This window comes from Apostichopus japonicus, chromosome 17 (assembly GCF_037975245.1).
Source record: "Apostichopus japonicus isolate 1M-3 chromosome 17, ASM3797524v1, whole genome shotgun sequence".
Taxonomy (NCBI): Eukaryota; Metazoa; Echinodermata; class Holothuroidea; order Aspidochirotida; family Stichopodidae; genus Apostichopus; species Apostichopus japonicus.
Genome location: NC_092577.1, coordinates 18,536,898 through 18,564,404, shown reverse-complemented (window position 1 = coordinate 18,564,404; position 27,507 = coordinate 18,536,898). Strand labels below are relative to the sequence as shown.

General features: G+C 37.8%; 2 protein-coding genes and 1 pseudogene across 5 annotated transcripts in view; 1 reads left to right on the top strand and 2 right to left on the bottom strand.

Moving 5' to 3' along the window:
- Positions 1-4,026: 4,026 nt before the first annotated feature.
- Positions 4,027-4,099, bottom strand: LOC139957820 (U2 spliceosomal RNA; annotated as a pseudogene).
- A 440-nt stretch (positions 4,100-4,539) lies between these two features.
- Positions 4,540-27,507, top strand: part of LOC139984786 (uncharacterized) — a 35,593-nt gene continuing 12,625 nt past the window's right edge. For 3 of the 4 annotated variants that reach the window (XR_011799189.1, XR_011799187.1, XM_071998827.1), the window contains exon 1: positions 4,540-6,972. The gene's annotated coding sequence lies outside the window, so the exon portion shown is untranslated. The remainder of the gene's footprint in view (positions 6,973-27,507) is intronic. The other variant, XR_011799188.1, reaches the window with a different exon arrangement.
- LOC139984785 (uncharacterized) lies at positions 12,187-18,991 on the bottom strand. The gene is made up of 3 exons (XM_071998826.1): positions 13,318-18,991; positions 13,047-13,142; positions 12,187-12,272 (listed from the first exon to the last, which is right to left on the bottom strand). Exons 1-3 carry the CDS (start codon positions 13,643-13,645, stop codon positions 12,193-12,195), a joined length of 504 nt encoding a protein of 167 aa, XP_071854927.1. The 5' UTR covers positions 13,646-18,991; the 3' UTR covers positions 12,187-12,192.

Sequence of the window (27,507 nt, the reverse complement as noted above, 5' to 3'; positions counted from 1 at the left end):
GCACCAGAAATTGGTGTTAGTGTAGGAAAGATGGTGAAATCTGTTCTATATTTTGTCAGAGTTGTGAGAATAAAACCCTGTCAAATGTTCATACCGTGGAAATTTCACCGGAGTCCTTTAATCCAGCACATCTTCTTAGTCATCAAGAACAGTTTGACAGTGACTCTGACTCCTGACATGCAGACTCTTTACCTGGTAATGAATTACTACATGAAGAAAATCAAACTGAATTGTTTGATATTGATGAGTTTTGCAAATTAATTGCTGCAACTGAAACTGAGTATTTTGATGACATTGGTATATAACTTTGCCTCTACATCAACTGTGTATCAACTTTTTACTGTTTTCAGGTGTCATCATGCTCAGGTGCCTTTCACAACAGTCGTAGTGGAAAGTTATAGGTATGGTTTTTGACATCCAACATTATTATTTCCTTTTAACTTATGGCCCTTAAAGCAAAGCAAAAGTAGTGAGGTTCCTTTCTTTACTTATGATGATATTCATTGTAGGTTTTTTTATCCAAAAAGTCTTGCACTATGAATGATGTACTTGCACTATGAATGATGAGTAATTGCTGTGTGGATGAAAATATACACAAATGAACATCTTTAGCTGCCTTAATCCTTTAATACTGTAGTGATTTATAGTGAATTGGTTTACATGTCAAAACATAAGTCCTATTCTAGACAAAAGTATAGTGTGGTCCAAATTTGTTTCTACTCAATCAACTTCTTATTTATTTGCCTTTTGGGGTGGACGAGGGAAGAAATGGAAGAAAAAAAGTTAAAGCTTGAGACTGAACAAAAAGAAATTGATATGATGGCAGAACTGGAGGCAGCAAAAGCTATGTCAAAGCTACTGCAATTGCGCGAAAGGCCAGAAAGTGATGTGTCTGCCAAACTTACCGAAGAGGTTGTGAAGAGCATTGAGTTAAAATCATTTCAATACTTAAAGTCTAATGATGAAGCAAAGAAACATAGTGAAGGGGGAAATACTAGAATAAACCCCAATGCAAAGAAATTTGTATCCCGACAGAACAACATTGTGCCTGACGAACCTAATGACAGTGGAAAATACTTATCACCAAATAATGGTAATGAACATGCACAGTATAATCAAACAAAACCAACATATGCAGGAGTTTGTTATGGCCAACCACTTCCAGATATAACTACCAAACCAGATGACACTGTCAACACTGGTATTTCAATGGCTACCCTTTTGAATAAAATTGTTGACCATCAAAGAGAATGTGCCCTCCCTTCGCCACGACTGGACCCATTTGATGGGAGTGACCTCATGTCATTTACACCATTCATAAGAAACTTTCAGCATGTGGTGGAGGATAAAACCCAAAACCCAGCCCGCAGATTACAGTTGTTATTAAGGTTCACCGAAGGGGAAGCACATGATCTAATTAAGGAATGCACAGCCATAGAGCCCCCAGCAAGTGGATATGAAAGGGCAAAATGGTTGTTACAGAGAAACTTTGGTCACCCCAGGTTTTGGCGGCAGCGTACAAATCTAAGGCAGAGAGCTGGGATCATATTGCAGCGGGAGATAAGATTGCCTTAAGAAAACATGCCATATTTCTTATCAATTGTTGCAATGTAAAGCAGGGTAACACAGAAATGGATACTATGAATGGTTGTGAGTTCCAACCTTACAAGATTTTTAACAGTTTGTTTTGGACAACATTCCAGAAATGAAAATGATCCTAGGATTGCAGGTCTTGGGTATGAAAACAAAATGAAACATTGGAAGACCCCACAGAAATATCCAAAGGTGGTGACAAGCAAGAGGGCTTTTGCAGCTACTGCGAAAACAAATGAGGATGATAAAGCTTCCAAGGGGAAAAGTGAGAAAATGGAAAAGAAGGCCAAAATATGACCATTTTTGTACTGTGGACCTAACACTTATCATACCCTACTTGATTGCAGGAAGTTTGGTTCACTTGACCTACAGGCTAAATCAGAGGTGTGTATGAAGAAAGGGCTTTGTTTTGGTTGTCTAAATCCTGGTCATCTAAAGAGAAATTGTCGAAATCCACAGTGGGCAAAATGTGAGAAATGCAGCAAATCCCATCCGACCATCCTTCATGATCCTGTCAGAGAAAAGAAATCATCAGATGAAAGGGTGACTCAAACGGTCACTACTGGTTGTGCTGGTGTACAAAACATAACACCCCAAGGAAACAAAAACAAGAAGGTCACTGCTACTCTTATGGTTATAACTCCAGTTTTGGTTGTGGTGCTGTCTTTCTTGATGAATTCTTGAAAGACACTGATCTTGATAAAGACTTTGAATCTTCAGCAAGTGCAGACCACTGATGTCATTAAAGGAGATCTGCAAGTAGGAAACATAAATGGGACTTCTTTTATAGACCGCCACTCTGTCTATGTCAAAGACAGCATCCCTACAACCATGGATGATGCACCAACCCAGAACGATATTGACGCTTGGGATCACTTGAGCCACATTAAACTCCCAAGTATGGATGGTCATAACTCCATACCTCATGTCACCCTAATGATTAGAAGCAATGTCCCTGGGGTGTCAATGCCGTTGGAAATTGCCTCCGCCGAGATTGGAGATCCGTATGCTATCAAGACTCCCATTGGGTGGTTGGTGTATGGACTTCAAGGCAAATGGATGGACCAACCCGAAGTAAACGTCAACTTTTGCCAAGTAGACAATAGTATTGTCCAGAATGGTACAGGTAATTTGGAGCAACAACTCCAGTCTTTTTTCAACATGGATTTCACAGAACGTCTTTCTGACCAGAAAATTCCCATGTCTGTTGAAGACAAGAGGTTTATGACAATGATGGAGGAATCTGTGACCAAAGTACATGGCCATTATGAAACAGTACTTCCTTTGAGAGAGAGCTGTTAAGATGCCTAACAACAAAGTTCAAGCAGATATGTTTGGTCTGCGACTTCAAAGGAAGTTGAAAGGAAATGAGAAGTTGGCTTCAGAATATACAGATTTATGGATAACCTGGAGAAGAAAGGATATGCAGAGAAAGTACCACATCAGGATATTGACCGGAATAATGGAAATGTTTGGTATATACCACACCATGCAGTTTACCAGCCAAAGAAACCGGACAAGATCCGAGTGATATTGAACTGTCCAATCCAATACAAGGGAGTTTCCCTCAACGAACAACTCTTATCTGGACCAGACCTAACCAACCGATTGTATGGTGTTCTGATGAGATGGAGGCAAGAGAACGTGGCCAGATATAGAAGCCATGTTCTATCAAGTAAGAGTAAGAAAGGCTGATTGTCATCTCCTGAGACACCTACGGTGGCCTGAAGGTAACTTCGATGGAGGTATGAAAGAATACAAGATGCTAGTTCATCTATTCGGGGCAATCTCCTCCCCAAGCTGTGCCAATTTTGCCTTCAAGAGGACAGCTAGTGATAATCAACATAGATTTAAAGATAAGGTGATCGAGTTAGTTATCAACGACTTCTATTAGACTTTCTAAAGTCTGTGGCCACCGATGAAGAAGGAATCCAGATATATCCAGATATATGGCTAGTGGTGGATTCAAGCTGGGCAAGTGGGCTGGAGTCCATCCCAGAAGATGACAGAGCCAAAGAACTGAAAGGGCTTAATCTTGAAAATGACGAGCTGCCAAAGGAAACGGCGTTGGGGGAGTTCAGTGGTGTGTTGAGAGGGATCAACTTGAGTTCAATATCACAAAAGTAAACGAAAAGGCCACAAGAAGAAATATCTTGTCTGTGATGATCCTATTGGTTATGCTTCACCTTTCCTTCTACAGGCAAACAAGATATTGCAAAGTCTTTGCAGATTGCAAAGTCTTTTGTCTTTTATTGCAAAGTCTTTGCAGACTGGGAAATGGCTAAAGCAACTTCCTATTCTAGAGAGGTTACAGATACTTTTTAAGAAAAAGTCACCCAGGAAAGAACCTGGGCACGAAAACCAAACTACCAAACGACTGATCCGCTCTCAGCCCCAGTCCCCTTGCATCGGGACTGTGACTGTGTGATCATCGTCAGGTGTGTATCACCATTCCCTAAGGGAACAGATACTACACATGATCTTAGCCAAAAGGCCGAGAAGCTATTCTAGAGAGGTTACAGATACCAAGATGTCTCAAACCCAAAGAATTTGGTAAAGTGGTGAACATCCAGATGCACTATTTTGCTGACCCAAGTCAAGAAGGTTATGGTACTGCAACTTATGAGGTATACTAATGACAGAAAGGAAATCCATTGTGCCTTTCTTACCGGCAAAGTCAGAGTTGCACCACTGAAACCACATACAATCGTGAAGATGGAGCTCACAGCAGCAACATCAGCCGTGAAACAAGATGCCCAGCTCAAACAAGAGCTTACAATGAATATCGATGAAACAGTCTTTTGGACTGCTTCAAGGGGAAACGACATAAGTCTAGTTTAGTAGTTTGGGAACTAAGAAAATCGAAAATACACCTTTTCACAGTAACGTGACTGAAAAGGTGTATTTTCGATTTTGTTAGTTTCTGATTTGAGACTTTGGATTCTTTTCACTGACTTATTTCATGTTTCATATTTTTAAAACAGTGATTAGGGTTGTCGCATTTAGTTAATGCGACTGGGGCCGGAATGTAGTTTTCAAATAGACCTAGCCATAGGGGGAAATCATTTAGATGGATGACGTTGTAAATACATAAGTGCACGTTGAAGGGATAGGGTGATACCTACATGGGTTCTGATACCGTCTCTTACCACTCCGCATAAAGTGCGTAAGAAGAAACAGAAAATACTACTTTAGTTGTGATCCGTGAAGCTGTAATTACAAGAGCCAAATAAAAGGAGATATAAAGAAAAAAATATACGACTCGTGTCCCTATAACAGTGACGTTTTGTATCCCGCCTGGCGGGTCACGTAAAAAGCATTACGAATATAGTTACAACTATATTCGAGGTATACCTCTGTAGTGACTGCACTGCAAGCGAGTCTACATATTTCCTCTCGCAAAGTGGAACAGCCTACGCCTTTTGTTTATAGACATTCTGTCGCCCAACTTTCTTGCTTATCTCCACTCCCATTTATATGTGAGGGAAGGGAGCGAAATCCATATTCATGAACTCTCCCCTTAGCAACTAGTTTGACCTGTGACCCGACAATTTGCCTGTATCTAAGCACGTAGCACAGTGGACTGTATTGTTTATCTGTACTGTCACTCACTAGAACAGTGGCTTGTATTGTTTTGGTGTACAGCATCCCTTCCGTTCTAGCTATCGTGAGCGTTGCTTCTGCACACACGCCGTCAAACTACTAAAGCAATATCACGTTATCAAGTAATCAACCATTTCTATATATCTATTTTAAAGTTTTATCTATCACATTCGGGATGTGAGAAGCTGTAAAGGTAAATATAAATATTCACTTTGATCACCCAATATCAATTTTAAGTTAAGAAGTGGTTCATTCACGTGAAATATAGGCAAATTGTGGTCCTCACGTGTGCTTGTTAGTCAAGTATTGGCAACGTTACTTTCCTTGTTGCATACTCACTGTGTAATAGTCCTGTAGGCTAATCGTAAACGATCGCTTACGAAGAGTGTACGTATTATGTCTAATTATACTTAAATGATTGTTTTCTAAATCACACTCAATTTATTTAGTACATGCTGCAAATGTTACGTTTATAATACCGTATTTACGCTATTTCTTGTAGCCTAGGTCTAAAGTATATACAGTGTGAACCTGTTTGTAAATGCCTTACACTGTGTATGTGGTAATAACGTGCTAGGTCGTTGTGTAAGAGCGCCACCTATTAAGATGGCGGCCCCCATGTCTCGTTAGATTTATGTACAATATATATTATATTCAAGATGGCTGCGCCCATGTACCGTTAAGTGTATTGGTTCACCATATACATATTGCATTGAATATTGTATCCTAAATAATGCAACGATGTCATAGTATGTCCTATATGAATATCTCGGAGGTTATTTAGCTGCATTTTTCAGTTAAGGTTAGTATGCCGTACCTCAAAGTAAATTAACTTGCAGTTTATGGTCATGAGTTTTACTTTATGAATCGTTGTATCAGTCGAGGGTAACTCGAAATGGATAGGTACGATGTCATATTAAATTGTGTTAATTTGTTTTTAGAATGCAATTGTGGTTGTTTAGAGGCAGACGTGCCATAACTTAAATGTTACCTCCACTACTTGTTTAATTCTAAAGTGTTATTTTATGAATCGTTTAAGGTTTGATGCATGAGTTAAATACCTGTGTCATGGCCATTTATTATTTATTATGTTGTTTCATAGACCTATATATTATGCAAGGAGGTATTTTGTCTTATTAACCGTTGATTACTGAGGTTTCATTTATGGATTTATACTTATGATTTCTTTTCATATTTTTATTAACAGTTTCAGAGCTTTACGCATCCGTCCGGTGGGTTGTACCACCGTCCTCTATTTATCCTCTTCTATATTTTACTGGCTCATACACCCAGTAAAGGCTAACAAACCCCTAATAAATTGGAGCAGAACTATCCGTCTGTTTTTGATTCTTCTTTCGTGAATGCTCTCGTACGGCATCACATATAGTAAACTTGAACAAAGAGGACCAGTGTCCAACGAAAGAAAGTTTTGGGCTCATAAGTTCAAGTGTACAGCGACATATTTTTATCAGCCACTTCGTTCATGGAATCGGTCAGCGAAGGTTGTTCTCTAAGCCGTAATATTACTTTATAACTACAAAATATACCACTGCCTACACTACAGCGATAGCTGGCTAAAACTTCATATATATGTATATCCACCGGACATTTTATGTGTGGGATGTAGCAATGCAACCCACCAATTACTAGCGGATTCAGTGATACATTTATTCATTTATAAGGATTTTTATATATACGGATCTATCCTGGAACTGACAGTTCAAGTTCCCTGGACCGACGCAAGGAGGGTTAGACTAGACAGAACTATTATTAGAGGTTAGTAGTATTTCTTATTATTATTTACAAGACCTCTAAATTGGTGACCCCGACGTGATAGTTTAATTCTTCCTTGTGAGTTTATCAGGATATTGACTGTGTGTAAACGAACAGTTCAGCCAGTGCAGTTGTGTAGTCACATGACATTTCATAATTTACTAGCTTATATACTCGCTTAGAATATCGGTCAAACCCGGCATGAACATTCATTTTCTATTCGTGGCGGATTCTCGTTCATATTCATTCCAGCGTTATTCATTACCAGCGAGTTACGACATAAACATAGACTATATTATTAAACGGGGAGCTACAGTCCAAGATTTATTATCACCGACACTATCCAGGCTCCGACATTATATCAGTGATAGTTGGGTAATAGTTAAAGTAGCTGCAGGCATCAACAATCTCACAGAATTTTCTAGTCGGGACTCCACAGAGCCGTATATAGAGAGAGTTTGGCCAACCATGTAACCGATTTGGATTGGTCGAGAGGGACAACCGCCCACACAGGGTGGTAAAATAGGTCCAGTTGAAAACTTTATAGCAGGCGACACGCATACTCACAGTGTATGACTATCGTTTGTGTACACGAAAAAAGTACGAAATTATGAAAGAAATGGTGCTGGGGATGCTGCAATCGGTCAGAACATGGATATTGTTGTTTGATTTTGCGACTGACCATAAAAGAATGTACCAGCAATGCGAGAATTTTACGTTCAGACTGGTTTCTGTTATTACTTTCATGGCTATTCTCTCTTGTTTTACGATCCACAAATTCGATTTCATTATGCCAGCTCTCCTAATCATAGGCATGGCAGTTTCAGTCGCACATATAGCTATCCTAATTCCTAGTTATTGTATGCCTAGTTAGGCCTGGGCTTAGTTAGACCTGGACCATTCTTGCTATTACTACAACTGTTATAGCACATTACATAATATGGCACAGTATAGGGCCCAATTTAACTAGGCCTAAGGAAAACAAAGTAGCCTAGGCCTAAACCAGTTAGGCTAGGTCTATACTCATTGGCAACTTGTGGGTTGTGTACACATACAGGCCTAATTATATAGACCCTTTTAGTATGCCATAAACAAGTGCCAAAATGGTTAAATGATCTTGGATGAGCATTGGCCTAGCCTTTTTAGGCTAACATGAATTCAGCCTAATTTTTTCTTCTTCAAAAGTATAGGCCTAGGCCTTGGTTTAATTTGGATGCAGTCAACTATCACTTATCAAAGTAGCAGGGGCCTAGGCTGCATTTCAAAGACCACTAGGCCAAGGCTCATTATGGTACTGGTAGCCTAGCCTTAGTTATGCTTATTGCAAAGACTACCCTACACTCTTGTCTTGGTCACTGAATTATCTTAAGAGCCCTGTTACCACATGTTAATAAAGAAATGTTCAAAATATTGCGTAGGCCTAGCTTGGGCAATGCACGGTTTCTTTTGACTGTTTTAAAGCAAGACTTGAATTGATTTGAAAATTTAGTGTTAACTGGTATTTCATTAAAAAGCAAAACTGTCTGTGCATTCCAACGGAGTGCAAATTAAGAGGGGGGGGGGGGGAGGGTGCAGTATGATACACCTTTCAAGTTTTAACACAATATAAATGCACTTATGCCAGAAACTCATTGCATCAGTAACTCCTTATTCCCCTAATTGACACCCACATTGACGATTAAAGTTAACAAAAATCTTTTAAAATTATCTTTAGACAGTAAATTACAACTCCCTGAATTTCAGGACTTTTTTGACAAATCAAAGGTGACATGTGCTCAGAAGAAAAACTCCTAACATAAAAAGCCAAGGTTAGCAGACTGTGATAAAGACGAACCTGGTGAGTGACTATTAGACTGAAATCCAGTTCCTGCAACCACAGCAATAAAGTCTTTGTTTTAATCAATGCACTTGTGTTTGAAACTTTCAAATGGACACTCAATGGCAGTTGGTTAAGATATAAGGTTTTACCTTCATCATGGAGAGTTGAAGGGAATCTGCCTCATCTGAATAATGGACTCAAGGATAGAATCAAATCATGATTGGATAATAATTTTGAGCAAGTAAATATCTGGCAATTTGAAAGTTTGTATTATTTTTTACATATTATTTAAGCTGTTTAGCTCACACACAAGCAAATGATCAAGTGACAACAACCGATGCAGTATATTTAAAGGTATTGAAGACTCGCCCTAAACAGCATGCCGCGCTCTGAAAAAGTTTACTTTCCGTTGCTTGCAAGTGAAGTTTTTTTTGTGTCGCTACAAAATGCAGACAGTAATGAAACCTGATACCTTGTTATCTTTTATCTAGACCTGAGATGTCCACGCTGTTATGTGCACTGTGTTGTGGGTATTGACCGTGATGTTTGTATCGACTGTACACTAATGTCTATTTACAGAATGGTAGCAAGCTGTGTGTGTATTTTCTGGGATCAATGGTGGTGTCTAAAACTTCTGTTACACCGCATTTGAAACTAGGTCAGATAACGGGCATGAGACGTTTCTTTGTGCGGGAGTCTTCACACCCTTTAAGGAGAAGTATTTATATCCCATTAATAGAGAAAGAATTATTTTTCAATTGGTAGAATGCAACTTTCAATTTTGACAAGGTTCAATGAAACAAATGACAAGGTTCATTTACAAGGTAACCTACTGCCCTATATTTCACATTAATCTGTCACATCAGAAGGTCACAGCTTTCAATAATTATACAAACAAAAACTCCCCTGATGGGTGCTTGGTTAGATTCCTGCAAGTTCCAAGTTTATCAATATCATAAGTTCTGAATGTGGCAATGTGGAGAAGCTTTGGGATAATCTGTGGATAAGACTTCCAGACTATCAACAAGATTCCACATCCATGCAACTCCAACTGCTTCCTTCACCTCCTTACAGATGTACCACATGTCCAAAAAAAGTCAGCATTGGTTAATGTAATTAAAATCTGGCTTCCTCCTGAGCTGGCAAATACACATGAATTGTCAAGTACAGAGGTCAGTGTGAAACCACTGAAAGATCTCAGCTTTCAAGAAAACAAAGACTTGAAGCCAAATTGACAGAGGCCACACTTGTACCATTCCACTCTCATAAGATGAAGGTATCACACACACTTCATTTTGCTTCTGCGATGCAGTGACTGGTAGACTGTGAGGGTCACCCAATGGATGTTTTAACAACTGCCTGGTATATAGAGCTCTGCAACAGATAATTCATCCTGATGTCGAGTCGTCATCCTGTCATGGCCTTGAGCAAATTGAACCCAGTTCAACACAAAGCAGCTATTGAATTCTTGTCTAGGTACTGTCAAATCCACATCATCAACATTGCTGGTTCCAGCTAAGCCGACCATAATAAAAGAGTATAATGAGGGTTGTTTAATTCACCCAACAGAGCTTGCATTCCAGTACCTTTGGGCAGCTGAATAGATAATCAGAAATTGTTATGAGTGTGTTTGTATGCATTCATATGTGTGATTTTCTTGCTTTACAGAACAGCTCCATTTTGATAAGCTATGTAACGTGGAAACCTGCCAATCATATGTTTGAAATAGGACAGGCTGAAACGATTCTTAAATGAAAAGCTTAACGACTTCTTGCATTTTGATACATCACTGTTCAGGTTAGGCCAGTAAGGGCAGTATGAAGAATAAGTAACTATTAATAATTATCATTATGGCCATTTGCTGTCTGCATAAAAATAAACTGAATGATGTCATTAGCCCTGTGCTCAGTTGACAGAACTGACAAGTAGGCACACTATGTCAGTGTGACCCATGAAACCTTATTAAGGACATGACCGTATAGTATATATGTTAATGGAAAATACATAAGCTACAACATACACCAGTATTCAGTTGTTGCAGGGTTTTTTTTTCTTGACAGACCCATTCAATCTATTGAATATGTCCATCCATTCACAACCCTTGTATTAGACTTTAGAGAAAAAGTTATGCCGAATATTAATCCTACTTTGTAACTTCTGGAGTTTAAGACAATGACCTCTGGTACAACTACTTTTGGCAAACCTGAAAAGATCAGTGAAGGATAAATTGTCATTTTATGTGTAGGCCTACTCTATTTAATTGAAGGATCTATTAATGTAAGCCTCATGCTATAGTTGTGCGTCTGTAATCTAGCCTAGCCAGGACTGTGATGTGTGTTTTTCGTTTGTACGACTAAAGTAGGACTAGTACTAGTATGAGGCGTAAAATAAACAAGTGTAATGACAGGTTTTCAGCTAGTTTTCCAAGCATACCTGTCAAAATATGACATTCTGAGTCGCTTTGTTTGTTCGCAACGAGCACAGTGTGGAAAGCTGATATACTATTGTGTGTGATGTGTTTCGTGTTTCGCGCAACTGGTAACGACATCTGGACCTATTTTGATGCCCATGGTTTGCGTGTGACGTCACAATTCGCCAGTTGGCCAAACTCTCTCTATATACGGCTCTGGGACTCCAGGGGAAAGCGCGCCCTCAAACCATATCGCGTAACATCGCATGAGCTTTTCAACGAGTTAGAACGTTTCAAACATAGCGTACTCGCCACACACCCCAAGTCTATCGTATCATTCGCCACTATTCCACCTGCGTCGTTCTTGAAATTCCAACAGTATAGGAACAGTATGTATGGACACCTCATTCACTTACCAGGTGTGGATCTCTTACTACTCTTAGGTCCTGATTTACAGCTTCTGTCCTCATCAATGAAACTTAATGTCTTCAAAGAATAATATATCCATGTGTCCTCTTATAGAGGGTGAGATTACATGAATCTACATGTATATCATCCATATACTTATCATATAGGAATAAGCTATCACTAAACCAATTGGTAAGGAATCATATCATCTAACATACAAAACTAGCATTAAGTTAAAATTATCCCTTTCCCTGTTAGTTTGTCACTGGGAAGGGCAAATGGTGAGAGGGAGGGAGTGGTAGGGGGTGGGGTTGGGGATTGCAAGAAATGAAAATGAAAATAAATGCCTACAAAAGAGTAATATATATGTGTCCTCTTGCAGGTAGTAACATTAAGTGGACAGTATCACTAGATTTGTAAATCATCCATACATAATTTGTAGAGTAGCTATCACTAAACCCAGTTGTAACGATTCCGAACTATCAGCTTCATTATAAATGTGCCTTCAAGTCTTCTAAATAGCCCACTACATGCCCTACCTATATATATATATATATATATATATATGCAGTTACTTAGACCTCATTCACTTACCAGGTGTGGATCTCTTACTACTCTCAGGTCCTGATTTACAGCTTCTGTCCTCATCAGATGCATCTGAAATGACTAACAGAGACAAGGAATATGATGATAAGCTTCATTTATCAGTGGTAGCTAGACAAGTGGACATTAATACAATGTCATGCTAATTTTTTTAGTATCAAAGTTGTGTCTTTTAACAGACATAATGGTAGGTAGTATACATTATGCATTATCCATACCTGTTATGTAGCAACTGCAATGACACATTGCATCATATTTTATATACCATCATACACAGTTATATTTAGTTTAGAATTATGATTATGGTGTGTGATTATGGTGTGTTGGGCATGGGAGGTTGGTGGAAGAAAAGTGAAAAGAAACTTAATGCTTTCAAAGAGTAACATATCTATGTCTCCTCTTACATTAGAGAATATAATGAATATGAAATGAATAGAAACTTAAAATTTATTTTGATCATCACAATTTCTGTGTGTAATTAGGAATTTGAAAGAACTCTAATTATCTCTTATATTAGCCTTAAAGGAAGTTGTTGGCAGAAGGGCTGGAGGAGAAACATACAAGAGGACAGGGATGGGTAGGGTTAGAAGGAGAAGCTGGATGAGACTTAGTGGTTTCTGATCCTCTGTTCAACAACCTTATGTGGAGTGTAGTATCAAACTACAGCTGTTTCCTGTCATTGGTATTGTACAAATGTATACAAGAATTAAATCATAATTATCACTTCCCCATCTTGGGAGTCACTGGATTGGAAAAGGCAATATGCAATATTTGTCATTAATCAGAGATTTAAACATCTATTTATACTGCACTCAGTCTCACATACAAACTACTCACATGAGTTAGGCCGCCCTTTGGATTGTCTTCTGCTGCTACTGTTTGATGTTTTTTCAGCTTCACTGGTCAGACCACCTGCACCTGAACCCGAGGCTCCTAATAATTCAAAAAGACAATATGGGAGACTCACTTTAGTATTTGGGTATAACTCATCTTGGGTATAACAGTACTGTAAAAAGAAACGATGAATTTCAAGTACCATGATATAATCACTGATTATTGATATTGTGTTTTTGGATTGCATAGAAAGAATAATAACAATTTTACTCACCATCTATCTCGTTGAGAGAGCGTCCAACTTTGATGACTTCCATTAGTGCTAATGGAGCTTGGTAAATATCTTGGTTCATTTCTTTGGAATGACCCATGTGGCTGTAGAAGAAACGCCTTCCAGCTTCAGGAACTTCCATTGAGGCATACATGGTAGATAGTCTGTGTCTGTTCTTGGTAGCAGTTAGAAGGTTACCTCTGGTGAATTCTAACTTGTCACATACTCTATGTACAGCATGCCATCCAGACACGTGATAGTCAGAATTCTGTGTGCTGGCAAAGAGATACGGGTTTTGTTTTGCAATACCTGCCATGGATCTTGTCTTCATCTGCCAACTTCTTAAGCGGCATGAGGGTATCTTGTGGCATCAATACCTGCACAAGGTGCCGGTTACCTTTGCCAGTCTGATATGCTACTTTCAAATCTTTTGCAAGCAACTTATCCAGAGGGTTGTCAAGTTTGTCAATTTCCTCTGTAGTGATTCAAGCATTATTTTCAGCGTCTTTCCATTCTGCAAGTCGCAAACGGCTAGGTTCGCCCCCTCTTCTTGCATTAAATAGCGTGAGTCTGCAAACAAGTAAGTCTCTCAACTCTACATACAGGTGAGTGTCCCATACAACATATGAGTCTTCCATGATTGTTCCCATCCGTGACACAGTGTAATCCCTCACCTTACTGACGTCTTCTTCCAAAGGCAGTGTCTCAGGTTTTCTGAGTTTTTCATTCCTAATTTTGATCATGGCATAGGAAGCATCTCCAAACAATGAATCATGGTTTAACTCAAAAACTTCCACAAATTTGTCTATTGCTTCTGCCTTCTTATCTTCATCCTCCGTAAGATAGGTTCCTTTGAGAATTTTGCAACTCCTCTTCATCAGATAGTAGAGGCCTGTCTTCAAACCATGCTTAAGATCGTCAATGCTGGTGCCCTCTCCATTAAGAGTGTACGCTTGAATGGCTTGCTCAAGGTACTTGAAATTTATGCGGGAGAACATGTCTGCGGCAGTTCCTTCTTTAGTTGTAAGGGGACCCTGTTGCTGATACTCGATAGAGTGCCCCCAGTCGACGCATTGACGTCATGACAGATTTTCTGACCTCTCCCTGTTTGTCCATTTTGAGTCTGCTTTTCATCCAAAGTCTCTTACCAATGATGATAATGAAAGGATCTCTCTTGCAAATACTTCCAATTTCATCATTTCTAAGTTTGTATAAGACTTCTTTTAAAAAACCATCTGACATATTTCTCATCAAAGCTTCACAAAAGGGACAATGGTACATTTACCGATGGCTCACATGATTCTAAGCACAACTTTTTGTGTCTGCTCAGGAATCTTGATTGGTAAAAGCCATTGCAATTTCCGCACATGACAATTTTAGTAGAATACTTTGTGGTTTTACGCTCCTGTTGATAAACTGGCTCTGTTTCATGTGCTTGTTTCTTATTTTCTTCAAAAATGCCTTGTTTCTTGAAACTAACAAATGATGCCAATCTATCTTGTTTAGGGGCATTTAGAGCATCAGTGACCTCTTTGAGATCATTGTGCTTCAATTTAATGTGCCTGGAAAGCTTAGTCTGGAATATCCCGCAAAACGGACATGGCCTTTTTGGTCTGTCATATGCTGATTTTGGAAGAGACAGTAGCCTCACACTGAAGTGAATCCTTGCCTTCTTGGGAAACAGGGATCTCTGTGCTTCTCTGAGAATTATCAGAATCACTCTCTCCGGAGTCACTTCCACTCATTTGATAAGTGGGATAATGGAAATTAGAGCTATCAGAGTCCCAACTGTCACTCTGTGTGTTGGTCATTTTGAAATGAATCAAGCTGGCTAATCTGTGGATGCTTTGTGTTGTCACTTTTCTTATCAATAATATGTTGTTCAGTTTTGTGTCCAACTGTCAAACTTTCCTGTAATTGTATTTCAAGACCTGATGAATCAGGTTGTTTCCTTGATGATAAACAGCTGAAATTATCTTGCATACCATCCTGTATGTCATTCATTGTGGCAGCTGTTATGACATTGCTTCTGTCTGCTTTGCTCCCTCTTTCTGTTGTTGGTAAGTTTAGTACTTCACTGGTGCTCTTAACACAGGTCTGATCTGTGTCTTCAAGGCCCAGGACACATTTTTTGTTCACATCCACACTTAAGCTGTTATCCAGATGTCCAGTAAGAGCTAATGAATCAGACTTTTTCATTGACACTGAACAGTTCAAATCATCATGTTTACCAGCCATTGTGGAAGTTTCAATGGCACTAGTTGAACCTTCTTCGGCTTCTCCAATATCCCAGAGTTCAGTTGATTCTTCTCTTGTTTTTCTATTTCTGTTGTGAGGGTCCATTAAATGAGGCATTTTCTCACAAGTAGACACATCTTTAAATACGCTGTCCTCCGAAGTTTTGTTCCTCCAGGGTAAATCTGTAGTACCATAATCGTACCTTAGTTCATCCCTTATGTGTATCTTGTGTTGGGCAAAGAGACAGAGTCTGGTGTCTCCATTGACACTAAGTGCTTTCATTACAGAGTTTGCTCTCCTCTTGATTTCATCATTAACCATCCTTCCTTTGCTTTGGGAATAAGTTGCATCAATACTGCAATGAAAGCAAATTTATGTCCAGAAGATAATCTCTGAAAGACAATTTGTACATGAACCATGGAAACCCCTTTAAACAAAATCTTAGCATTTTATACAGTATATACTTAATTGGTTCCTTGCTGAAAGCAAAGGAACCTATGTATTCAGGTTGGCGTGTGTGTGTGTGTGTGTGTGTGTGTGTGTGTGACGCTTAAGCTTGTATGCACGATAACTCAACAAGGGATTGACTGATCATGATCAAACTTGGTGGGTGGGTGGCCCATAGTGAGTAGATGAACCCTATTGTTTTTGGTGCCCACAAAGGTCACCAAAGGTCAGTTATGGTCCAAAAACCCAAAATACTAAAACTGCAATAACTCCCAGTGCCAATGTGCGACAAGGTTGATATTTTGGGACAACTTGTGAACTGGTTAGGGCAATATTTTGAAACTTAACGGTCATGTGATCTGAGGTCACCAAAGGTCAATTAATGTTAAAAAACTAGTATTTTTGCGATAACTTGAGAACGAATTGTCCGTTAGGGTTGGGAGTTGCTTCAGTGTAATCCAATTGTCGACCCACATCTGGGTGACCCTTGACCTCAATTTGACCTCTGGTGACCTTTTCATGTTTTGGGGATTTTTACAGTTTCGATGCTATTTTCAGATGTCAAAGGTACCTTCCGATCATAAATATCGATAGGTTGACCCCCGTGTGACCTTTGTGTGCGAACTTATATGGGGTCAAAGTTTTCGGTCAGAGTTAGGATGGCTGTACAGACTTATCGTGTTGATTTTTGGAATCAGCAGAGCAAACTACATTTGAAACCAAGGTCAAAAGGTCAAAGGTCACATTAGAAAAAATGTGCTTAGTTTGGGAGAAAACGGGCGAAAAAGAAAATGTTTGGTTTTGATGCTAGATTTGGATATCAAAGGTACCTTCCGATCAAAAATGTCAATGGGTTGACACCCGGGTGACCTTTGTGTGTAAAGTTATACAAGGTCAAAGTTAATTTTCAGACATTTAATGCAATAACTCCCAGGGCCAAGGTGTAACAAGGTTGATATTTTGGGACAAGTTGCAAATGGTATAGAGGAATATTTTCAAACTTAACGGTCATGTGATCCGAGGTCATCAAAGGTCAATTAATGTTAAAAAACTAGTATTTTCGGTGAGAAAATGGGCAAAGAAAAAAATGTTTGAATTCTTACAGTTTTGATGCTATATTCACGTCTCAACAATCAAAAATGTCAATAGGTTTACCCCAGGTGACCTTTGTGTGTGAAGTTATATGAGGTCAAAGTAAATTTTCAGACATTTAGTGCAATAATTCCCAGTTCCAAGGTGTGACACGGTTGATATTTAGGGACAAGTTGCAAATGGTATAGGGGAATATTTTCAAATTTAACGGTCATGTGATCCGAGGTCACCAAAGGTCAATTAATGATAAAAAACTAGTATTTTTGCGATAACTTGAGAACGAATTGGTCCGTTAGGGTTGGGAGTTGCTTCAATGTAATCCAATTGTCGACCCGCATCTGGGTGACCCTTGACCTCAATTTGACCTCTGGTGACCTTTTCATGTTTTGGGGATTTTTACAGTTTCGATGCTATTTTCAGATGTCAAAGGTACCTTCTGATCAAAAATGTCAATGGGTTGACCCCCGTGTGATCTTCGTGTGCGGAGTTATACGAGGTCAAAGTTAATTTTCAGACATTTAATGCAATAACTATCAGTTCCAAGGTGTGACACGGTTGATATTTTGGGACAAGTTGCAAATGGTATAGGGGAATATTCTCAAACTTAACGGTCATGTGATCCGAGGTCACCAAAGGTCAATTAATGATAAAAAACTAGTATTTTTGCGATAACTTGAGAACGAATTGTCCGTTAGGGTTGGGAGTTGCTTCAATGTAATCCAATTGTCGACCCGCATCTGGGTGACCCTTGACCTCAATTTGACTTCTGGTGACCTTTTCATGTTTTGGGGATTTTTACAGTTTCGATGCTATTTTCAGATGTCAAAGGTACCTTCTGATCAAAAATGTCAATGGGTTGACCCCCGTGTGACCTTCGTGTGCGGAGTTATACGAGGTCAAAGTTAATTTTCAGACATTTAATGCAATAACTCTCAGTTCCAAGGTGTGACACGGTTGATATTTTGGGACAAGTTGCAAATGGTATAGGGGAATATTTTCAAATTTAACGGTCATGTGATCCGAGGTCACCAAAAATGTCAAAGGTACCTTCTGATCATAAATGTCAATAGGTTGACCCCCGTGTGACCTTCGTGTGCGAAGTTATACGAGGTCAAAGTTAAAAAATATTAATGAGGTCACGGGTCAAACGTGAAAAACTCCCAAGTTGCAATAACTTGGCTACTATTTATTGGAGTTTCGTCAAACTTGGTATGATGATATTGGTAGATAGTCTCCACACACTGATGTGTGTTGCAATTGATATCATGCATGTTTATAAGGGGGGGGGGCCTAGCATTATTTCGTTATGAAAAGTTTGTATGCACAATAACTCAACAAGAGAATGACCAATCATTACCATACTTGGTGAGTGGGTGGCCAATAGTAAGTAGATTAACCCTGTTGATTTTGGTGCTCATATCATGAATATTAATGAGGTCATGGGGTCAAACGTGAAATACTCCAAATTGCAATTACTTGGCTACTATTACTAATGGGAATTTCGTCAAACTTGGTATGATGATAATGGTAGATAGTCTTCACACACTGATGTGTGTTGCAATTGATATCAGGGCTTAACATTACTTTGGCAACAAAAGTTTGTGAGCATAAATTACTGTTGTTGTATTAGGGCTTTGTTAGAAATTTCCCTATGAATGGAACTAATGAACAGCAGCAAGGAACCATGAAATGTTTTCATTCTGGTTGAAAGGTAGTGTTAAGTTTTTTAAGTTCTCTGGATAATTAATTGGGATCTGTAAAATCATAGTCCAATGTCACTATTGTGCGTGCTTGCTTCAGAATTTTGTAACATATGTTACATGTTATCAATATTATCCTCTATTTGTTATCCTTATTTATTTTTTCTTCATGGCAGTCTAACAGTATAAATTATGATTAATAGGTACTCTATCTGTGGATACAACAAATTTTATCTCCATATAAAATAGAATCTAGCACTAACATTCATAATATTATGATTATCCCTTCAGTTCCTTAATATAGAACATCTTCAAAATTTGCCTACATGAATCTTTTGAAGTGATTGTGACCTGTGAAAATGTTTCGATTCATTTCAAGTTATTTCCTTAAATTTTCTTCATTGTATCCTAAAAGTATTAATGATGATTCAGAAAGGTGGGCTATTTGTTGATAATCAACTGAATTTGTTGTAAAGAAAACAACAACTTATTAAATTTAGTGCTTAATATCACAACATACATTTATTTATTTTAATGTGTATGTGTTTGATAAGTATTAATAATGCGGAGGAACAGGGGGAGGGATCCTTCACTAGGTACAAAGGAAAAAAATAATAAAACTTAAATGAAACTTCTTTTTAAAGATGTAGAGCCGCCTTTTATATACCCTAGATTGGACTATTTCAGTTTCAAAATTAGAAAGGTTAGAACAATTAAAGCCAAGTGCTGATTTTGAAGTCCATACTCACCAAGGGGATCAATATACCAACCATGATATTCACCCAAGATGTACCTATTGAGTTAAAGTGCACTTACAAGGTTTTCAGATTTGACTTCTATTGACCTACATCAAATTTGATAGGTTTCTTCAGTTGGGCAATTCCACCAGAAGGTCAACCTTCCTACAAAATTTTCAAATTTGTCCCACATGCCCAATTTTGTTAACCAATTTAAGCTTACGGTATATATTTTATTGTACAGGTAGATATATATCATGAAAAAAATATATTCATACGATAAAAACGTGTGTGAAGCCAGGTAGGTAATGTTCAGATCGTTACTCAGCGACAATGTAAAATTTGGCAGGTGGTACAGTATTTATCATGATTATAGTACAATGTAAGGTACATGACTTGACCATTTAAAATTTAAGTAATAATGGCATGATTACATGCTCTCCGAAGTGTACATCCATACCCAGTCACTAAAAGGATAGCATCCCAAGGACATGCCTTCCTAGCTGTTCTGTACTTCATTTCAATTTTCTTGTTACAAGGTTTAAAACTTAAACATATGCTGACGCCCTGACATAACCTTTGACCCTTTGCATCAATTTCTTCAGGGTCTTTTACTCACCAATGGGATGTACAAAACAAAGATTGAAGTTCAGGGCTGTACTTTTGATTAATCATGTTTACATTCAGGTGCTACAGTATTTATACACACACATACAACAATAATTCATTTGGCTAAAATCAAACAGGCTATCAACAGTTAAAGAGAATAAGGTATGGTCATCGAAAGAAAATTATCTTCCTTGGAGTTTTCTGCATCACTTAAGGATCTATTAATAGATTGTGTGACACATGTGGTTGTAGCTTCAATAATATGTTATGTTTTAGTACAACATATGGGTTTAAATTTGGAGAATATAGAACAGAGCACTAGTTGGAGACCAGCACAAGTTAAGTCTATGAAAAATGCAGTATTAAAATAAAGCAGGTAATCTAGTCTCAGCCTGACCTTTGAGATTCTTCTGCACATTTTGTTTTATTAACAAGAGCCCAAGTGCACTGTGGTTCCTTGCATAGGGAAATACACATAATATTATCAAGGAAGATTGGGCTCAAGTAGCCCAAGTTGTTGTGGTCCTACTTGTACCCATAAAGTATTTTTGATCGGAAGGCACTTTTGAGATCTGAATATGGCGTCGAAAATGTAAGAAATATAAGGTCACCTACAAGCGGGTCAACAGATATGATAACATTGGTGAACTCAAATCACATGACCGTTAAGTTTGAAAATGTTCTACCACCCCATCCACTAACTTTGCATTGGGAGTTAATTGCATTATATGTTTCAAAATTAACTTTGAACTTGTATACATACATAACTTCACACACAAAGGTCACCCGGGGGGTCAACTTATTGACATTTTTGATCGGTGAGACCTAACTAGAGCATCAAAACTGTAAAAATTCAAACGTTTTTTATTTGCCCATTTTCTCCCCCAGAAATACTATATATTTATAAGTTAATTGACCTTTGGTGACCTCGGATCACATGACCATTAAGTTTTAAATATTCCCCTTTACCATTTGCAACTTGTCCCAAAATATCAACCGTGTCACACCTTGGCAATGGGAGTTACAGTATTGCACTAAATATTTGAAAATTAACTTTGACCTCATATAACTTCACACACAAAGGTCACCTGGTGTCAACCCATTGACATTTTTGATTGGTGAGACGTGAATATACCATGAAAACTATAAAAATTCAAACATTTTTTTCTTTGCCCATTTTCTCCCCCCAAAATACTACTTTTAAACATTAATTGACCTTTGGTGACCTCGAACCAAATGACCGTTAAGTTTGAAAATATACCCCTTTACCATTTGCAACTTGTCCCAAAATATCAACCGTGTCACACCTTGGCACTGGGAGTTATTGCATAAAATGTCTGAAGAGTAACTTTCACCTTGTATAACGAACGTCACACGGGGGTCAACCTATTGACATTTATGATCAGAAGGTACCTTTAACATCTGAAAATAGCATTGAAAGTTTCAAAATCCCAAAAACATTGAAAGGTCACCAGAGGTCAAATTGATGGGTTACCCAGATGAGGGTCGACAATTGGATTGTATTGAAGAAACTCCCAACCCTAACAGACAATTCGTTCTGAAGTTATCGCAAAAATACTAGTTTTTTATCATTAATTGACCTTTGTTGACCTCGGATCACATGACCGTAAGGTTTGAAAATATTTCACTATACCATTCGCAACTTGTCCCAAAATATCAACCGTGTCACACTTTGGCACTGGGAGTTATTGCAATAAATGTCTGAAAATGAACTTTCACCTCAGTCATGAATATAACTTCACACACAAAGCTCACCTGGGTGTGAACCCCATGACATTTTTGATCGGAAGGTACCTTTGATATCCAAATCTAGCATCAAAACCAAACATTTTCTTTTTCGCCCGTTTCCTCCCCAAATAAGCACATTTTTTCTAATGTGACCTTTCACCTTTTGACCTTGGTTTCAGATGTAGTTTGATTTCCTGATTCCCCCCCAAAAAAAACACAAAATGTCTGTACAGCCATCTTTACTCTGACCGAAAAACTTTCACCCTATATAACTTCGCACATGAAGGTCACACAGGGTCAACCTATTGACATTTATAATCAGAAGGTACCTTTGACATCTGAAAATAGCATCGAAACTGTAAAATCCCCAGAACACCTACAGGTCACCAGAGGTCAAATTGAGGTCAAGGATCACCCAGATGCGGGTCGACAATTGGATTACATTGAAACAACTCACAACCCTAACAGACAATTCTTTCTCAAGTTATCGCAAATATACTTGTTTTTTAACATTGATTGACCTTTGGTGACCTCAGATCACATAACCGTTAAGTTTAAAAATGTTCCCGAAACCAGGTCACAACTTGTCCCAAAATATCAACCTAGTCACACATTGGCAATGGGAGTTATTGCAGTTATATTTTCATTTTTTGGACCATAACTGACCTTTGTGGGCACAAAAAACAATAGGGCACACTTTCTCCATATGGTGGATCTATAGTCTAAGTTTGGTCTCAATCCAACTTTCCCTTATTGAGATAGAGCGTACCCAAGCAAGTGTCACAGATGCTCACACAGACACACACGCAAACCTGACTACATAGGTTCCTAAATTGCTAAAGCAAGGAACCGAAAATCATGTTTTTGCAGCCAAAAATTGCAATGCTGCCAAGTGATTTATTCAACCTTGCTAAATCAATGACTAGGTCTAATCCTGTTACCAAGAAAAGAAATAAAGATTAGGACACTATAGTCAACAGTGCACTATATTTAACATTACTGTCCAGCTTTGAGATGAAAATCTGTTTCAGTATCAGAGGTGTAAGCTGTTGTCTCAACTCATAACATTGTGTGATTAAAACAAAAAATATCAATATTATGCAATATTCTTAGTAATAATTCAATTTTAAACTTGTACCATGACCACTTGTCTAAACGTGTGTAACACAAGTATAACGTTATATTTGAGCGCACACATATCATATCCTATAGCACAAAGTTCACTATACCTACACAAAGGGAATGTAACTTAAAAGTAGTCCCATTTGAACAATATGGTTAGCTCTGTACCCAAGCATGCCAACTTGCAGTTGATTGTTTGATTTATTTGTTTCAAACAATAACAATCATCTGTAGGATTGGAAGAAATTTTTAATTCTTTAATAGTTGTTTATTTGAGAAGAAACAAAGATGTTTATTGAAAATATTGTTTTTTAGGATTTTGCATGGGCCTAGTTGTAAGTGTGTTTACTTGGGGATTTTCCCACCCCCTTCCCCACCCCCTCAAATTTGCATCCATCCTACACAAGAGATTTGAAGATTTTGCACCCAGGTCTAAAACATACTGCTTTCACAACAATGTTGCAAATGCTGACCTTATCTACATGGGTCCAAAAATCCTAATAAATGAATTTTATTCTATACTGACAATTTTTTCATGTTCAAATACGTAGGTGTAAGATAAGGTGTAAAACTATTAACATCGCACTGCCGCCGCTGCTTATGCTTTCTCTCCATGTCTATTGGATCAGACCATATTAATATCCAATTTAGCTCTTAAACAGTTGTTACTACTACTATCTTTTATGCAGGCCCAGGGTTCTCATTAGCCGTGATTAGTAAAAAGCCACTTGCGACTATTATTTTTAGTTAATCTGTCTATAATCTAGTGTTTGCACGGGTTATCCGGGTACCCGCCTGACGTGATACTACCCGGTTCCTAATTTATTACCCGAATCCTAAGCAAAGTGTGATTTAAAAAAAAATAAATAAAAAATTGGCAAACCGACGGTTAGGCAGATTTCCCATTGACTTAGTGTGGTGTTAGGTTACAATGTGGTAGAAGATAATCAGCAATAACGAAGGGGCCTGTTCGACGCGATACTACCCGGTTCCTAATTTATTACCCGAATCATAGGCCTAGGCAAAGTGTGATTGTTTGAAAACAAAAATTGCAAACCGATGGTTAGGCTGATTTCCCATTGACTTAGTGTGTTGTTAGGCTACCATGTGTTCGAAGATAACAGCAATTATCCTGTCTATAATCCATAAACATCTCGTAAAATTCCTTGTCAGCCTATCCTTCTATAAATAAACGAATGAATAAATAATCATTTCTTCCACATGGTAGCCTAACACCACACTAAGTCAATGAGAAATCTAGATAAGCCTAACCATCTGTTTATTTGCTGAAGTTGTGACAGTTATAAGACATCCATGGAATACTTTCATTATTGCTATTACATTATACCACATGGTTGCCTAACACCAAACTAAGTCAATTGGGTAATCTAGCCTATCCATCTGTTTATTAGCTGAAATTGTGTCGCAGTTATAAGATATCCATGGAATACTTTCATTATTGCTGTTATCTTCTACCACATAGTAGCCTAACACCACACTAAGTCTATGCAATATCTGCCTAACCATCGGTTTGCCAAAAAAAAAAAAAAATGAACACTTTGCATAGGTTTTGGGGAATGAATTATGAAGCGGGTAGAATCGTGTCGTGCGGGTACCTTCGTTATTGCTGTTATCTTCGACCTCATGGTTGTCTAACACCACACTAAGGTCAATGGGAAATCTGCCTAACCATTTTTTTTAAATCACACTATGCATAGGTTGTGGGGAATAAATTAGGAACTGGGTAGTATCCTGTCTGGCGGGTACCCAGATAACCTGTGCAACACTAGTTATAATAAGTAATGTAACCAGCATTCTAGTTTATAGAAATTTTGCTAAATAGAAGCCAAAGATCATGGTTCAATTATCTGATTCAACAAGGATCTTGATGGAACATAACTTTGACAACCTTTGATATCTGTGCATGTATGAATTAACTAGGATCCTGGCAACATTCCACATTATTAAAACTAGAATCCAGAAATACAACCAGCATTATTCCTGGTTAAGGGTTGACCAGAAATCCTGGTCAATTTAACCAGGACTGTACAAGGGGGTGACATTATTAGTGAATAAAAGCTTAGTGTAAATTATTGACCCCAACTTGGTGAAACTTGAAGAGCATGTTTTTATATTACTATACATAACAGGACATTCTGTACAAGTAATTCACAAACCAACATAGTTCATGTGGAACTCCAATCATGAAAAAAAAAATTATTAAAGTCATAAAGGACCTACATGGCAATGTTTAACAAATATTCACCTACCATTTTTGCTTCCCAAAGAAGAACAGGAAGTTCCCTGCAGAACTAACCGTATGCTTCCTCCCTTCTCTCCCCTTCCTCCACTGTGAGTTTTTCTCCTTGGTATTCGAGAAGGAAATCCCCTTTTTCAAATACCTTATTATTTATTAACCTTTAAAAGGGTGACTCGGTTAGCCAAAGCTAATCTTCCCCGAGGCCCTAAAATACAATCAATATAAAAAGAATAATATTATAAAACAATAAACAAAGAGTAAGACTATTAAACATACAAATATACAACAGTAAATCACAAAACTCTAAAAATGGGTATAGAACATAAAAGCGTAATGAGATGATTAAGACTTGAAAAATTCATTGACTAAACGTTTAAAAATAGGTAAAGATTTGGCATGCTTGCATTCAGCTGGCAAACTATTCTATTCTTTGGCAGCTATGAAGGAAAATCTACGCTTGTGATATTCCGTTTTACCATCTTTCAGGTATAAGTTACTTTGGGTCGTGGATCTCAAATTGTGATTTATGAATTTCGTGTGTAAAGTTGAATAACTGGGTTAGATAATTTGGGGAGAGGCCATTCATGGTCTTGTACATCATGATCAATCGTCGTATACGTATTTGCGTATCGACAGGGTGCCACTTTAGCATTTTAAATAATTCTGTCGAGCTTTCATATCTTCCCTAGTTCGTAATAATACGCGCCGCTGCTTTTTGCATATGTAACAACTTTTGTAAATCATTTGCTCCACACGTACCCAAGACTATACTACAATAATCTAGAATGGGTCGTACATACCCATTATAGAAGATAATTTTCGTATTTAAATCAATATATGGTTGTATGCGTCTCAGTAAGGCAAGGCGATTTGAGACTGTTTTACAAACGTTGTCAACCTGAATATGCCAGGATAAATTGTTATCAATTTTTACACCTAATAGTTCTTCATATTTGACAGTCTTGAGAATTTTGCCCCCGAGTGTCACAGAAAGAGTATTTGCATTGTCAGGTAATGAAGCCAGTCTGACCAGATCCCATCAATAATACCTTCGTTTTAGTGGTGTTGATTGCCATTTTATTTCAGTCACACCAGACACTAACCTTTTCCATGTCTCTTTGCAATTTGTTATTCAAGTTAATGGTAGATGTATCACTGGCATAAAATGTTGTGTCGTCAGCATACATATCCGCTGAACAATATTCCAAAGTGAGATCGATATCATTAATATAAATTAAGAACAGAAGTGGACCAAGAATGCTTCCCTGGGGTACACCACATGCAATTCGTCTTGAACTCGATAAAACACCATTTAAGTATGTGCATTGACTTCTATTAACTAAATAGGATTTGAACCAATTAATCGCTTTACTCGATACACCATAAATACGTAGTTTCGTTACCATAATCTCGTGGTTTACCAAATCGAATGCCTTACTGAGCTCTAAGAAAACAGTTCCCAAAATATACCCCTTATCAATAGATTCCATCCACTGATCCACAACCTTCAATAGCGCCGTTTCGCATGAATGCTTTTCCCTGAAACCCGACTGTGTATTACGTAAAAGGTCAAACTTATTAAAATGCTTACTGAGGGCTAGGTGGACATGTTTTTCAATTATTTTTGAGAGAATTGGTAAAATTGCAATCGGTCTGTAGTTCGATAAATCATTGCGGGATTCCGTTTTAAAACTCGGGATAACCTTAGCTTCCTTCCAGTTACATGGAAATACATCAGTATCAATGCTTTGATTTATTATTCGTGTAATACTGGGAGTAATTTCAATTGCACTTATCTTTAATACATGCGCACTTATTTCATCGAGACCGGTCGCTTTGTTAGGGTCAAGCGACTGCAGATACTTCAAAACATACTGTTCAGTTACTCTTGGGATATTAAATGTCTCCCCTTGTGGTAATTTGGCGTTTACGTACTTCCTAACCTCAGGGAAAGTATCACAGTTGTTGTGCTGGTTGTTAACTAGGTAAGTTTGACACACTTCAATAAAATATTTATTGAAGGCTTCCACAATATCACGCGTGTCTGTTATTATTTTTCCATCCACTTTTAAAATATTGTATAATATGTATAATATGTATATATATATATAATATAATATATATAATATAATATATATAATATATATAATATATATAATGTAATATATGTAATATAATATATATAATATAATATATATAATATAAATATATGTAATATAAATATATGTAATATAAATAT

Excerpts from the sequence above, each read along its gene's own strand:
- LOC139984785 (XM_071998826.1), bottom strand. The coding sequence starts at position 13,645 with ATGAAGACAAGATCCATGGCAGGTATTGCAAAACAAAACCCGTATCTC. Across the intron at positions 13,143-13,317 it reads CTCTCTCAACGAGATAGATG|GAGCCTCGGGTTCAGGTGCA; the intron begins GTGAGTAAAATT and ends TTGAATTATTAG. Across the intron at positions 12,273-13,046 it reads CAAAGGGCGGCCTAACTCAT|TCATTTCAGATGCATCTGAT; the intron begins GTGAGTAGTTTG and ends TGTCTCTGTTAG.